Consider the following 14,888-nt stretch of genomic DNA (forward strand, 5'->3'; position numbering starts at 1 on the left):
AGACTTGTCGTCTTTGCTGTATAAATATTTGCATTATATAGTAGACCTAGAAAATTACATATTTATCACTTAATGGTGAATGCAAAAAGCCATACATTAATCACAATAATATACTCTGTAATATGATCACAGACTGGAAAATGCTGACCAATTACATAATTTTAAATGTATTATTCAATTTTGGGTGATACACTAGAATAGTAAAAGGGTTTTTATGTGATTTAAGAGGAGAGTTTGCTCTTTTATGTCTGTATTTTGGGAAGTGAGAGATACTCAAATTTCAGTGTGCTTTTTGTTAAAGAATAATTTAAAGCTTATGTATTCAAGGTATTATTTATTGTTTGCTAATACTTGAACAACACTGAGTTGGAAAGAGTAAGCACTATTCTGTTCCTTCACCAACTGCTGATAAAACATGATGAGTAAGTAACAGCAATAAAGGCAACTCTTAGTACGTCTAATTGTTTCTTTCAGTTCATGCAAGTGTTATTTTTTTCTAAGCAGAGTTGGAGATCAGCTGTATACTTCTCTTCAACATGCTCTCTGAAGTGATTTTAAATTTTAAGTTCTTAGTCATACAATGACCTGCTAATGTTGCAGTGTAATGATAGCCTTGCTCATACTATTGTCTTGATGCATGCAAATGAAGATTAATGTTATCAACTATTTTAATGACATGTAACTGTTAAAACTGTAATGTCAGCTGTAAAGCCTCAAACAACACTTCCTTTCTCCCGACAATAAAGTCATCTGGGCTTAGTTATTTTGTGTTCAGTGGATTGTATATTATGCTAAAAGCTGTAATACATAAAAAAAAGACTACCACCTACACAGACAACCTAAAATGTAAAAATCTAAAAAGTCCATGTAAACCCCCTGCAGTCACAGCTTTAAACTAACTTTTACAAAGATAAAAGTTGCTGTTCTGTAAGAGTATATAAATGTGAATTTCAAGCAAAGTCACCTCCAAAGAGGTAACTAGCAAAGTGTAGTCCAGTAAGGAAGAAGTCGTAGAAAACACAGGTAGTAAACACTGGAGCAAAATCTTCATAGAAAAGTCTTTATATAATCTAGACATATTAAAAAGCCCCCAAACTTCTGAAAGCTGATGTACCCAATGAACACGGAATGCTACTCTTGAGAAACGCAAAGTTTCAGTCTTGGTCTTCAGATGACAAAAATTTAAGGTAAGAATAGGTTGTTTACATTGGCTACCAATGAGGGTACAGGAACAGTCTTTTCTTACAACAGAATGGTAACAATAGAGACTGCCAATTCATGTACCAGCAACCTCAATTAAAAACTGAGCTTTGATATGTATAGAAAGAGGGAAGGAAGATTGAGTTCATATTTCACAGTGAAAAAATGTACTAATAGGAAGTGAAGAGGTAACATTTCTGCTGCCAATAGGTAGGGCAAATCCTTCCCTAATAACAGTGATGTTTTCTTAACTGCCAAGTTGCTATCTGAGAAAAATGGTGTAAATCCAAGTCCAAGATGAGATGTAAACATATCAATACTCATTTAGCAAACCCATTTTTCAGTCAAACATGAACCAACAACTTTAACCACAAAAGGCCATTGTGGTAATGGTCTAATGCAAGATGACAGGAATACTGTGCAGAGATTTCTTTAAAAATGTGAAGGCAGCAGTTGCAAAAATATGCAAGAATGGATTCTCAAAGCTCTTGTAAGGATTAGATTAGGAAGACAAAGAGTAAATAGTGTATAATGAGGAGGGACATTAGCTAAGGTCTGACATGCCACATAAGGCAAAGTTACAAGCCAGAGAAAGTCCACACTGGTGTCTCAGCAAACAAACGAAAAAAGTCTTTCAGAATAAAATAAAAAGTTTGCTTTACCCTGTTGGACCCTGTTTGGTTTTTTTGTGTTACCCACAAAAAAACAGCCTCTTTTCCAACAGACTTAATAATATTGTGACTTAAGTACTGTAATACAGTTATTAACAACATTAAGAGATTCTTGACATCAGTCAAGGCTTACTGATACAGAAGAACCCCGTGAGTACACATTCATTCCACCAAGTATTCTCCCTTTGGGAAGATTCAGTTTCTTAAAAATAGCGCTAAGAGGCAGAAATAGACACAACTGTCAGGTGAAAAATATAATTACTGAAGAAATAATGTATGAGCAAGCTAAAGCATGCTTCACATTCCTGAAAAACATAAAACATGTCATTCCACGTTTTAATTTACATATTGGTCCAATTTTTTTAATTAGGCCTACTAGAGGCTAAAAAGTTTGAAACAAAAGTGCCTCACTCAACTCAGAACCATTTTTTTAACCTTATCAGTGATATTAGGATCATTATGGTCCATGCATATCTCTGTCTTTGAAAATTCATAACCTCTATTAAACAGCAGCCTATTTTCCTTCCTATAGCCATTTTAAGCACAATGGTATTTATTAGTGGTATTAAGCACAGTGGTATTTATTAGTGTGGCCATTTAACTATTAACTATTTTCCCTTCTTGAAATTAAGATACATTTTATGATGGCCATCACTGACCCAATCTTTCTATTAATTCTATAGGAATTAATTTTATAGATTTTATAAGAATTAGGTAGAAGCATCAATACTCAGGATACCTCTTTCATACAGATGCATTCAGTTGTGTCTGCTAGCTTCAGTTCCAACTGGATTATTTGCTGCATGAGTGATTGAGAGATACCTGACCTGAAGACCAACGTGACTTTTCAGATTTCTGCCAAGCTGCATAATATTTTCTATGCTTTATCCTGCCCTTTATGTCCCCCCTTGACAATATGCAGTTGCTGTTTCTGTGCCACCTCTGAGTTTAGATTATATTACATGTGCAATGCATAGACATCAATTCCGTAAGGTTATCAAAATGGGAAGCCTCTCTCTAATAAAATATTTAAAATGCATCTGTCATAACAGTAACTGGTTATCAAATGAGGTGGATGTGACTCCAAATAAGCTTGTCTTACTGCCTGGTTTTTTTTCAAAAGTTATTGACAGCATTACCAAAAAAGCACTGGCCCTTGGAAATGAACAATATAAGTAAAATTCCCACTAGAGAAGGAGGTGAATTTGCATCTATACACACCGGAGTATATTTATCTATACAGCTTTTGTTGTTAATGCTTTTGCTTGTTTAACAGTTGATATTTTCAAAGCTTTCTCTGCTTGAAGGATATTTTTATGTCAGTAACATTTAGATTTGGGATTGAAAATTATTGTTCTGTTCTTACAGTGAAATTAACTCCATTTCTTCAAAGGAGCTTTTGAAGTGTTTTTTATGTATGGTGGAAGTACAGATTGACAGCACAACGATCCTCTTCACTATTCTTACAATCAGCAGCTGTTAACCTATTTTTATCAACAATTTCATTGCTCCAAGAAACACTTTTGCAAAATGTGAATGCAGCTGGTGAGATCATTCCACATGAGCAGTCTTCTCCCTACGAATTTTCACAAGCAGGTTCCAAAAAAAAAAATGTTCACTTCAAGAACCAGCTGCCAAGCCACCCTTCTACATAACACAAGACCTCTTTTTCTTTCCACTCATGTTCCAGGTATGCACAACCCACTCAGGTCATAGATGGGCATCTCCTAGACACCTCCATCTGGTGGTGAGACATCTCATCCGTCTGAGAGCTTCAGCACCCTCTCTAAGGCCTTTGGTATGCTCCACAATATCCTAGGATGCCACTACTGCATACAAAACCCAAAATAAACACTCAAAAATGGTATTTCCTTATCAGACGCAATGTCAGGTATCTTTGCTTTCAGATTCAGATAGAAAGTATAAAAAGAACATTTTCTGACTGCAGCAAACACATAGACCAGTATCACAATGTCAGTGAGGAAAGGATGGAGTTTCTAAAGTGGATGAGGGTATTTGAAGCTCTACTGCCCTGTGTGTCTCTAGAAGCAGAAGCAAGGACGACTCTGACTCAGCCTTGCTACTCTGCTAGAATCCTTCAGACATTCAAGATCACAACCAGCTGAGCATCAGATACTTTGTTCTGCTGTATGAATTGTGGGCACAGTGCCAAATTATCCCCCATGAAATACTAAGAAAGGACCAAAAAATAGAGTGAAACTCTATTGCTTTAGGAGAAGAGAAATTCTCAGAGTGAGCACTGGAAGCCATGACAGGGCATGAGAAATCCCAATACTTGGCTTGTGTAGGGAATACAGCTTGGCCTGCCATTGATTTCATCCTCTATGATCTGCTGTCTGCTTTCACTTGTTGTCTGATGCATCTCTGCTTTATGATCCCAACAAAGAATTTTAGAATTAAGTAGGTCCTCAACACATAAATTAATACAGAATAATACACATTTCTTACAGATATATGAATGTGCTATAGATATGGTATGCATACTATGAATGTGAAGGGCAAAAAGGCAGAACATCAATTCACTCAATTATTTTCTAGTTCCCATATTGTGTCTTTTTGCTAGTCATTGTTTCTATAGAGAGCCCCAAGAACAAACAGTACACATGTATGGACTTCCTCCTCGTGCAATGCACACATTTTTAATTTTTTTTTAATCTAACATGTCTACTGGGACCATCTTTGATACACCTACCAATAAACCCTGAAGAAGGAGGGTTGGGCTGTATCTTCTCTTTAGTGTTCTCCTGAATGATGTCCCAGAGCTGCCATATAAACTTTGGATGGAGGATGTAAAACGGCTGGCTTGGATTCTTCCTACGATGCTGTACATAGGGAGTGAACAGATTGTAGTCTGGCTTCTTATACCACTGAGAGGAAAAAAGTAAGATGCTTTTTAATCTAATAGTATCAAATGTGTTTTGAACACTACATGTACAATAACATAAACTGTCTTCATTTGGATTCTGCAGAACAGAAGCAAAGGTACCAAAGCAGCCTGCACTGGTGGATGTTTTTGCTAGAAAGGCATTCCTCACTCGAGGCTATTCAGTTTTCTTTCTTCATACTGAGACTCCCAATAAGGAATTGAATGCTGTGGGATAAGCCAACCCTATCTCCCCCTCACAGATTCACATTAAAGAAGGGGTTCAGAGAGTCTTGACATGAGATCTGGGCCTGGGGGTGAATCTTCCTCTGAAAGTGTCCCTGTCCCTGCTGGAGGCAGCAGCAGCACATGACGCAGACTGACGGCAGCCTGCGTAGGAGGCAGGCAGCCTCTAGCATCTGTTGCTAAGGGAGTTCAGCAGATGAAGGTTTACTTTCTACTTTGCAGCCTGCTCAGCTACGAGCTCCCTGTGCCAAAAGCCATCAGATCAACTTGTCTACTGGAGCTGCAGCAACAGCCAAAGCAGAGACTCCCCCAGTGACAACCAGGTGGACATATGCTGCTCTCAGTGAGGGGGTGGACAGCAGGGGACAGATGGCTGTGGGACAGTGGACGTAAAGGGAAGACTGGTGGGGGATGAGGCCTGAGAAATGGGGAAGAGACTTTCACTAGAATGTATTTTGGGAAGGCAGAGGGGAAGATGGGGAAAAATGGATGCAATTTTTCACCTTTCCTGATAAAACTTCCTTCTGAAATCTAGCAATGCTCCCTTCTTGGCAATCACCCAGAAAACTCACTGTTATGTGAAAATAACAATGTTTTTTCAAACAAAGTCTGTCATCCATCTATCCTAGCATCTCAGAACAGTGCATTCTAGTACAAGTGCTACGGAAAAGTTTTTGACCAATAAACCAGCTTTGACCAATTTATGCAGAAATAGCATTCTCCACTCAGATGCAGACAGACCCTGGGGTTCATCATGAAAAGTGAGAACAAGGAGACTATAGTGGTAAATACATTCATTTTCTTCAGTGTTTTCAGCTGATTGGGAAGAAAGGTCTAAGTGGACATCTTACCACATTCAGGTTTGCAGAGTAGGGAGCAGGATCCCAGGCAACTAAGACAACATCTTTATACAAGGAGCTGTCAACAAAGTGATGGTTTGGATTGGTGAGAATCTGCAAACACAGATGCAAAGAATTGCACAGCATTAAAAACATGTGGGATCCAGAAAAATGGCAAAATGTTTATCTAAAATAAACAGTCCTACCCAGGTTGCCATTTGTTCTGCTGAATTTTAAGCATCTTGTTTTGTTAAGAAAATATATAAAAAAGAGCTTAACCATAAACAGCAGTCATGACAGTTTGAATTGGCAGTATGCTGAATTACCCTCCATCTGTGAGGGATGTGATGGGACCACTTGAGATGCTGCATAATTGCATATCAACACTACCGTGCATTCTGAAACTTGAAAATGAAAGGTACGGTATTTTAAGACCACCTGCAGGATTCTCTTAGACACAGAGCAGCTTTCTTTAAAGGGCTACAGCCCCCAAGGGTAATGTCTTTCCTGGTGCCCACCCCCTACCAACTTTGTGGTTGCTTTCTCATTTCAACAGCAAGTCAGTCTCATTTCAAGCAACTCCAGAAAGGCAAATTAGACCATGACTTCACAAGCTTGGTATACCTAGAAAAACAGTTCCAACAGCAGGTACATAATAGGGCTATATTTGAAGTAACTGTCATTTTTCTCAAATCGACTGCTCTCATATAACTCCTTCGTGCATCTCCCGGTACTCTGCCTGATCCTCCCACCCTACTGGAAGTTTGTTCCTCACTCCTGCTGGCTCATCCCTTCCAGAACCCTCTGTGTGTAACCAGATCTCTTTGATCCCTGGTACATCCAGTGTCAGGCAGGTTCAAGCTGAATGATTTCAGCACTGGTCGAAACAGCATGAATTTGGTTTCAGCTGTTAAACTAATCAACATTCCAGACAAATAAATTCGTATTAATTTTCATTTCCCTTTAGGATCCAATGAGCCATATTTGATTATGCATATTTTTCTTTAGAAAAATAATATTGTTGCCATAGCGATATTTTCCCTACCATAAACTTTGAGCTTAATGATTTCCATCAGCCTTCTACAACGAGAACAGAATTAGTCATGTTGCTCTCAGTATCCCCAACTCCATTTCTCAGAGCAGTTTTCACCTCAGAACGTAAACTCCTTTTTTGAGAGTGCAGAGTAAACAGACCAAAAGGTCAAGATTTTAAAAGCTTGGTTCCACAGTTTCCACACAAAGGAGCTCTTACTTGCCTTTCAGTAAGCAAGAGCCCTTTGGAGGTGGTGTCCACACAAATTTCGCTCTCAGTGAAGTCTGCATTCATATGTATGAGTTTTTTCCTGCAATAACAATATCTGTTGTGGCTGCACAGTCATCTTTCATGTCCTTTGGGCTTTCACAGTAGAGAATATGAGGGAAGGGGGTCACAGTAGTCTTTTTATCAAGTGAATACAGGAATTTTCAACAGCAAGGAGGGAAGGAGGGTCAGTAAACCTGTATAGATAACCCAGTTTTAGTACTGGTAGGGAAAGCCACTTTCATCAAGTGACCTGTGCAGATTTCACTCTTAGAGAGGACAACACTAGTTTCTCAACAGGTGGCCAGAGTATCATGGACAGCTTCTGACCTCTCTGAAGGTGTAGAAAGGTGGTAGGAATACAAGCAATTGTGAGGAAGCCATGTGAGCTAACCTGGCAAGAACTTCAGCATACCCTCTGTTTTCTGTTTCTTACACAGAGCCTTATACAGCGCAGAAGAGAAGTCCATGGGACCGTCCATTACCCCTCCACTGGCAGCATACTGCAGCAGCTCTGGGAGCCAGGAGGACCCCAGTCTGCCCTGCCGTGAGCAGTGGAGAGCAGCTAGTTTAGCTATTTAATCTCTCAGAATTCGCTGGGGAGCTAACAAAGCTCAGATCACTCCCTGAGAGCACTTCTCTCATCTGCTACAGGGAGCCTACTGAGTCTAGTCAGCTATAAGAAGTTTCTGAACTCTTCTCCTTGCCTGACATGCGAGTTCAGGCATGGTCAGCACCAGGACATTTTAGCTGACACTAAAACAGAGAACCATCAAAGAAAGGAAAAAACACAACAAAACCAAAAAAAGTAAAATAATTTACATGAAAATCCATGTTCTCTGATGCACCAATTTCAGCACTAAAGACAGAGTAAGATATTTCTGCTTTCTTCCCCCAAAACAAAAGAAAGGGGGCAGATCATGATGGCAAAGAACATGAGCTCATACACACAAAGAACACAGCCACCTAGGATAGATTTAGCATGGGCGGTCACTCAGAGAGGAAGAAAAAAAATGAACTCTTAACAATTACTGTAAATGAAAATGTTGTTCTCCATCAGCAAGAATCAGTATGTGCAGACCATGCTACATGGTCAACCATACTACTAGTGTTGACTAAGTAAACTCTCCATTTCAATATGTCATAAAATTTCACAGTAATTCTGTTGTTGCTTTTTGTCTGCATTTCATGAAGAGAAAAGAGGTTTGGTTTGCCCAAGACTGGAATTCAGGCAATAGCTTTTTCAAAATTGAAAAACTACTCTCAGCCATAAGGTGTCACTGTAGCTCAATGCACAGTTATTTGTTGACACCCATATGCAGAAAATACCATTTTCTGTTTCCATTCATATGAACAAACTCGTCCAATGTGTAATAGCCAGTGTACATTAAAGTTCTCTACTAGTTTGTTCCAAATTTTTGAAGAACAATGACTTAAGTTACATACTAAGACAACTCAGTTCCCATTTCTTTTGCCTTCCAGCAAGAAAATAATTGGGGAACTGGAAAATATGAGATAAGAGCTTTGGGATCACCACAGCCTGGATTTTGTGAAGATCCTGCAGGCAGTGTGGCAAAGGTCTTCTATATTGACAGCTCTGGCATCCTGCAGAGCCTTTGTAGATGCAGGACACATGAGAAACTTTACAGACTTCTTGAAACGAGGCTATCAAGTAACTACCACAATCACTCTACACTGACAGCAGTGTGAACATCCTTGTAAGGGAAAACTTTTACCTTCTCTACATCATGACTGTTGAATCATGAGCTGCTTCACCGATTACCCAACACTTTCTCAGAAGTTATTAATTTAATGTCATATTGTACAGAAGTGACATTGACTTGAATTCACAAAAGAAAAATCTTACCTGAGAATTAATGATCCTCATGGTTGTTTTATTTCCAACATCTTTTTCATAGCCATGTGTTGGAGCAGAATTAAATCTTAAAACGGCATCATGAGAATCTAGGAGCATAAATGAGGGGGTAACTTGTTTTTCTTAGTATATAGAACAGTAAAATAAAACAGATGATCTAAACCAGTGCAAAACTTACACTCTATCAATTCTCCTAATCTTGATATTTTAAGGATGAGAAACATTTTACTATGCTCAAACAAAATCCTCTTGCATCTGCCATATGTAATTAACGTAAAATCCAGTGAAAAAGAAGTTCAGAACCGTCTATTAATTTAGTTTGCAATACTTAAAATACTTTTCTTAATTGGATAAACTTAGTGTGGGAAGATTATTAGTACACCCAGTACACACAGCTGCTCACTACTTCAATCACAAAATTTACAAAGAATTATTCCATGCAAAAGCATGTACACTACAAAGATATCTAATTGCACATTTGAATGAATAATAATGCTTAACCATAAGCTTGTATTTCACAGTATTTTGTAATACCTGAAAATCCCAGACTACCCCAAGCCTATTAATCATACCCTTTACTTATTCTCGAACTCAGTACAAGTCTTAAAGAGCCTCTGTAGGGAAGCCAGCCCACCTATCTGCTCACACACAAAAACTTGAAGATCCCCCAGTAGCAAAGATCTGACAGAGCTGAACTGTCAGTTTCCCCACGAGTTGTTGACCTTAGAGTCATGTAGAATACAGAGCAGCTATAGGTGAAGTATGGGTCAAGGGTACACACCACATGCAAGCCTCCCTTGGATAAGAGAGAATCACCCTCCCAGTGCTTCTTTTAAGGGGATCTCAAAGCCCAAAAGGTGCGAAGGAGAGCAAGACATTATATCAGTTGTTCAGAAACACACTGTCTCTGTCGATGGCTCCTTATTTGGTCTATTTTTAGCCCTCCCATTGATGGAAGCAGAGAATATGATTCAGGCCAAAATGAACATGAAATGTCTTAACCCACAGGTAGCTTGTACAGCTATTTATCTCTAGTCACTTAAAATGTGGTCGCCTGTACCTAAAACATGGAGGAGGCAGAAGTTTCCAAGGATAACCAACATGCCTCAACGGAGTCCTGACTTGATCCTATCAAACTGGGATCTTCCATCTTTTCCCACCTTTACTTCTTGCACTCCGTACAAGGAAATGTTGTGTGGCATGAAGCGGGCGGGCAGTTTAATCTCAGACAGACATGTTTGCATTAACAAGCTGTGTCTGAGAAGAGAGATTTTTGCCAGATGTCCCCTAAGCCCAGCTCCTCAGAAGTTAAGGAGTGGAAGCTTTTCCCATGCTCCTACACAGAGACAACCCTAGCCTCAACACCCAGCCTTCATCTGCCTAGATATAAGCATCTTGACTGTGTAGGAGTTAGAGGAAATGAAGTCAATAGAAGCTGCAGGTACTCTGCATTTTTGGAGAAGGAAAAGAAAAACAAAACTTCGTGGTACTTGAAACCTGCTTATGAATTTAAGAACATAAATTTGGACCTGTGATTGACACCTTTTAGACAATCTGTTGACTGAGAATTGGGAACTGGGTTAGGAAATTGTATAGTTCACAGTTTTACTGAGAGACAGTGTGGTGCCTTTCCAACTTTACTCATGCTGGTTCTTCTTATCCAAACCAAAAACTTTACCAAAAAAAGGATGACCAGGACACAACTTAACACTGATAATAGCTGTTTTAAAGTCAACTGGTTTTAGTCGCAGTAAATATTTGCAGATAACCATTTTAAAGATCTTAAAAGTCTGGGGTTTGATCACAGATCCCTGTTACTTCCTGATGATGACAAAATAACTGGTTTTCTCATTAAACAGCATGATCATGATGGGAGTGTTTGCTATACTTGCACAGTATTTCCAGACCTACTTTCATTTAAAAATGTTCTGAGTGGTGGGGGAAAGGAGGGCAAAAGGCAGAAAATAAATTAACGTTTTTGCTTGTGTTTCTAATAGGAACACAGAAGAGGGAGCTAAAGGCCTATGAAGGGAAAAGTCCTTTGCTGCTGCTTTCTTATGCCTTTTTTTCCCTTTGGAGAATAAATCATAGAATGGTTTGGGTTGGGAGGGACCTTAAAGATCATCTAGTTCCAACCCCACTGCCATGGGCACGGACACCTTGCACTAGACCAGGTTGCTTAGAGCTCCATCCGGCCTTGAACTTGGCCTTGAAATTTTCCAGGGATGGGGCATCCACAACTTCTTTGGGCAATCTGTTCCAGCGCCTCATCATCTTCATAGTAAAGAATTTCTTCCTAACATCTAATCTAAGTTTCCCATTTTCTACTTTAAAACCACGCCCCCTTGTCCTATCACTATCTGCCTGCATAATAACGTCCCTCTCCACCCTTTTTTTGTAAAACCCTTTTTAAATTCTGAAAGTAAGGACTTTTGCCTGCAGCAAGGTCATCAGCCAAGGGTGTAGGGCCTGAAACCCAGAAGTCATGTATGGGGTGTTTTCCCCACTGTTGCTGACTTTGCCGTGCCTCTGTGGACATGGAGGTGCTCAGCAGGAATGGCAGGCTGAGTCCACAGAGCCTCTGATGCCTCCAAACTGTCAGGTTCACTTGCATTTTCAACCAAGAGCTGGTAACCCAGGTGCCAGGTCTGGGAGAGGGCAGTCTTCCTCTACAGCTGTGCATGCACAGGGATAAAGAGCATCTCATACATTCTTAACTTTTTCTTTGTGGTCAGACTCTTTATCACTTTTTCAAGGATTAGAGGGGAGGTGGAAAGGCACGGTCAAGAGCTCAGCTGTAACACACACTATCTGGACTCTGCATGGGAAGTATAACTTCAATAATACAAACAGATGCTGGAGCTTCTTTTTCATTTAAAGTGAGAAACACTGGCATGACATGGACCTGTTGTAGCAAGTTCAGAGCAGGGTCACCAGGATGATCAGACAGGGCTGCAGCACCTCTCCTATGAAGACAGGTTGAATTAAGGTTGTTCAGCCTGGAGAGAAGGCTCCAGGGAGACCTTATAGCAGTTTCCAGTACCTAAAGGAGACCTACAGAAAAGCTGGAAGGGACTTTTTACAAGGATGTGTAGTGATACAAAAGGGGCAATGGCTTTAAACTGAAAGAGTGCAAGTTTAGATTAGATAGAAGGAAGAAATTCTTTACTGTGAGTGTGGTGAGGCACTGGAACAGGTTACCCAGAGAAGTTACGGCTGCCCCATCCCTGGAAGTGTTCACAGCCAGGTTGGGTGGGGCCCTGAGCAACCTGATTTAGTGGATCTAGTGTAGGCCTTATCAAACCCCATCTCCTCCCTTTAAGTGGCATCAGATGACAATTTCCCAATTAAATCAAAAGCTCTTCTGTTGAAAATGGCACAAGCTTCTGTGCCCAGAATCTTCCTAAGAAAATGCGTACACACACAGGAGTGAGTAGGGCCCAGGTACCCTGTCAAGCACCAAAGTCCATACCTGGGCTGCACCTGAGTGTGCAAATATGACGTGAAGCATGTTGTAATTATGTAAATATGTCACAATGTGCTATGGATTCTCCAGTACAGCCCTAATCCATACTGGTGTAAACGGGGTACCAGGGAACACTGACAGAAGATCCTGTTTCAGACAAGGAAAACGTGTTGGAGAACGGAGGAACTGTTAAGCTTTTTCACCTCAAAGATTTCTAAATCAGTGATGCTTAATGTGAAATTGGGGGTTATCCTGGTGTGATTTTAGCTGCAGGTCAGCTGGGTACCTCTGCTATGCTGGAAGCATATTAGTTTGATAACACTAGCAGATCTAACATATCCCAGAGATTTAAAGGAAATCTGTGTGAAACCCATCTGTGTCAAAGAGATCACACCATGTGATGAAGAAAGTACTGTGATGTGAAGTTCTGGAACATGGGAGGATTAATGGGTGAAGACTAAAAGGTTTTTATAAAGAGCTGAAGGGGACAACTCTTCTTGTTCCAGAAACAAGTTTGAGACACACATTTCATCCTTCTTTCAACCCACTTAGCAGACTGCACATGTACTACTAAAAAGAAGAACTACTGAGATGATAATGCAGTAGTGTAGTAGCATTTATTTTTAAAAAGAAAAAATAAAACTAACCTGAATTATGGCTCCACAATCCTTTTCTGAATAGTTACCATAAAACTCCTACCCTGAGGTGGGGAATTTTGAATGACAGTGACATCTCAGCACACCTGCAAGCTCACTGAATCAGTGCAGCAATGGAAAAACAATGGGTGAAGGTACTTGAACTCATTTAAATTCAGTCTCAGAAAAGAGGTCAGGGGACTTGATCTTAGTGCATGAAGCTATACAAGGGTATGAAATCATAGTCTGTGAGCTCTAAACATGCAATAGATGAAGAGGACACTCTACTGTGGTTTTTTGTCATGGAGACAAAGTTCAGTCTGGGACAGCAATATAAGAGCAATTCCTCTATGAGCCACTGCAAAATAAAGATGACTATAATAAACACTACTTTGCAGAATAAAACTTGAATAAGGCTTTGATCTGCTGAAGAAATGAATGCATGTTGCAGAAAAATGTTGAATACAGCAGATCTGATGAAACTAGTGCCTCCTTCATACTACAGGCTGTAATATGACAAGAAGGCATAATTGTTTTTTTAAATTAAATTATAACTTCAGGCCAGATTTTGTTTTCAGTTATATTGTCCTGAAAAGGAACAGCTTCACTGTAGTCCCTAAGTTTGCATTCATGCAACTCTGGTGAAAGAGAACAACCAGACTTTACAGACCTGTGCTTGAGGAGAATGAACCTTTTGAAAGATAAATATGAACACACACATATGTATATATATACAAATGAATAGATGCATTTCACCCACCTATTTCGTCTCCTAGAGAGGAGTTCAGTATTGCACCAGCAGACATAACTACTGCACAGCTCCCAAAGCCATGTGTATATAATTTGCCCAGTGGAATCTGGGGAACGTGCTTTTCCCATCCAAGAGTGGAGAATGGAGCCTCCTTGCCATCTATTGTTTTCACATTCACTCTTTCTTTTAGCTCACAGAATAGCTGGTCTCCTGTCAACTTGGAGTTTCGTTTCCCCTTGAACCGCACCCCATGCTTATTGGTACTCAAATAATCTTTCATCGCCTTCTGCAGTCGAGGGTTTAGCATCTTGGAAGAGACATCCCCTTTCCAAAGCTTGTAAAGAAAGGATTTCGACATTGTAGAATACAGCCCATCCCAGTCATCAGATTCATCAAGCATCTGGTTTCTCCTATGCTTTGTGCTCCTTCTCCTCATTCTTCTCTGATGGCTCCAGTTGTTCTGCAAAATACTTACTTTTGCATTATTCACATCAGCTGAGATGAATTTTTCTATCTCTTGAAGGTGGCTGTGTGACTGAGGCTGACCAGCAGCAAATAAATAATCGTCATTCACTTGGTAGAAATCACTTTTTGATTTTCTTCCTAACTGGGATGGAAAAAACTCATCTTCATTTCTAAAGGCATCTTCCAATACAGTCCATTTCTTAGAATTTCCAGTCCCTGATTTAAATGTACCTAAGAGATCTTCATTAAGAAGTACCTCATTCCCATCAATGGTTTCAGAGAATGATGGATCATGAATGGCTCCCATGATGACTCTCTGCTTGCCTTGAAGAGGCAGAAGTCTCTTAGTTTCAATGTAAGAAAAGGAACTTGGAACAGGTTCAGCGGTGTTGCTATCTGTAAAATAGATGAATATCACCAGGAAAAGAAGACCCCATGCAAAGATACCAAACAGCATGAGTTGTTTCCATTGCTTCAAGTTAGGTTTCATGGCAATGCCTTTACCAGCTCCTCTGTGCCTTGAAGTATTGGTGAAGGAAAATGAAACCTGTAGAG

General features: G+C 39.8%; 1 protein-coding gene across 3 annotated transcripts in view; it reads right to left on the minus strand.

Moving 5' to 3' along the window:
* ST6GAL2 (ST6 beta-galactoside alpha-2,6-sialyltransferase 2) overlaps nucleotides 1–14,888 on the minus strand; it is a 174,694-nt gene that overhangs the window by 11,519 nt on the left and 148,287 nt on the right. For all 3 annotated transcript variants that reach the window (XM_050332609.1, XM_050332608.1, XM_050332607.1), the window contains 4 exons: nucleotides 13,878–14,880; nucleotides 9,008–9,105; nucleotides 5,853–5,954; nucleotides 4,585–4,759 (listed from right to left, as the gene is read on the minus strand). In XM_050332609.1, the coding sequence (XP_050188566.1) occupies nucleotides 4,585–4,759; nucleotides 5,853–5,954; nucleotides 9,008–9,105; nucleotides 13,878–14,823 (1,321 nt within the window). In that variant the 5' untranslated portion in view covers nucleotides 14,824–14,880. The remainder of the gene's footprint in view (nucleotides 1–4,584; nucleotides 4,760–5,852; nucleotides 5,955–9,007; nucleotides 9,106–13,877; nucleotides 14,881–14,888) is intronic.

Source organism: Myiozetetes cayanensis, unplaced genomic scaffold (genome assembly GCF_022539395.1).
Source record: "Myiozetetes cayanensis isolate MyiCay16 unplaced genomic scaffold, myiCay2020 scf5-8, whole genome shotgun sequence".
Classification (NCBI taxonomy): Eukaryota; Metazoa; Chordata; class Aves; order Passeriformes; family Tyrannidae; genus Myiozetetes; species Myiozetetes cayanensis.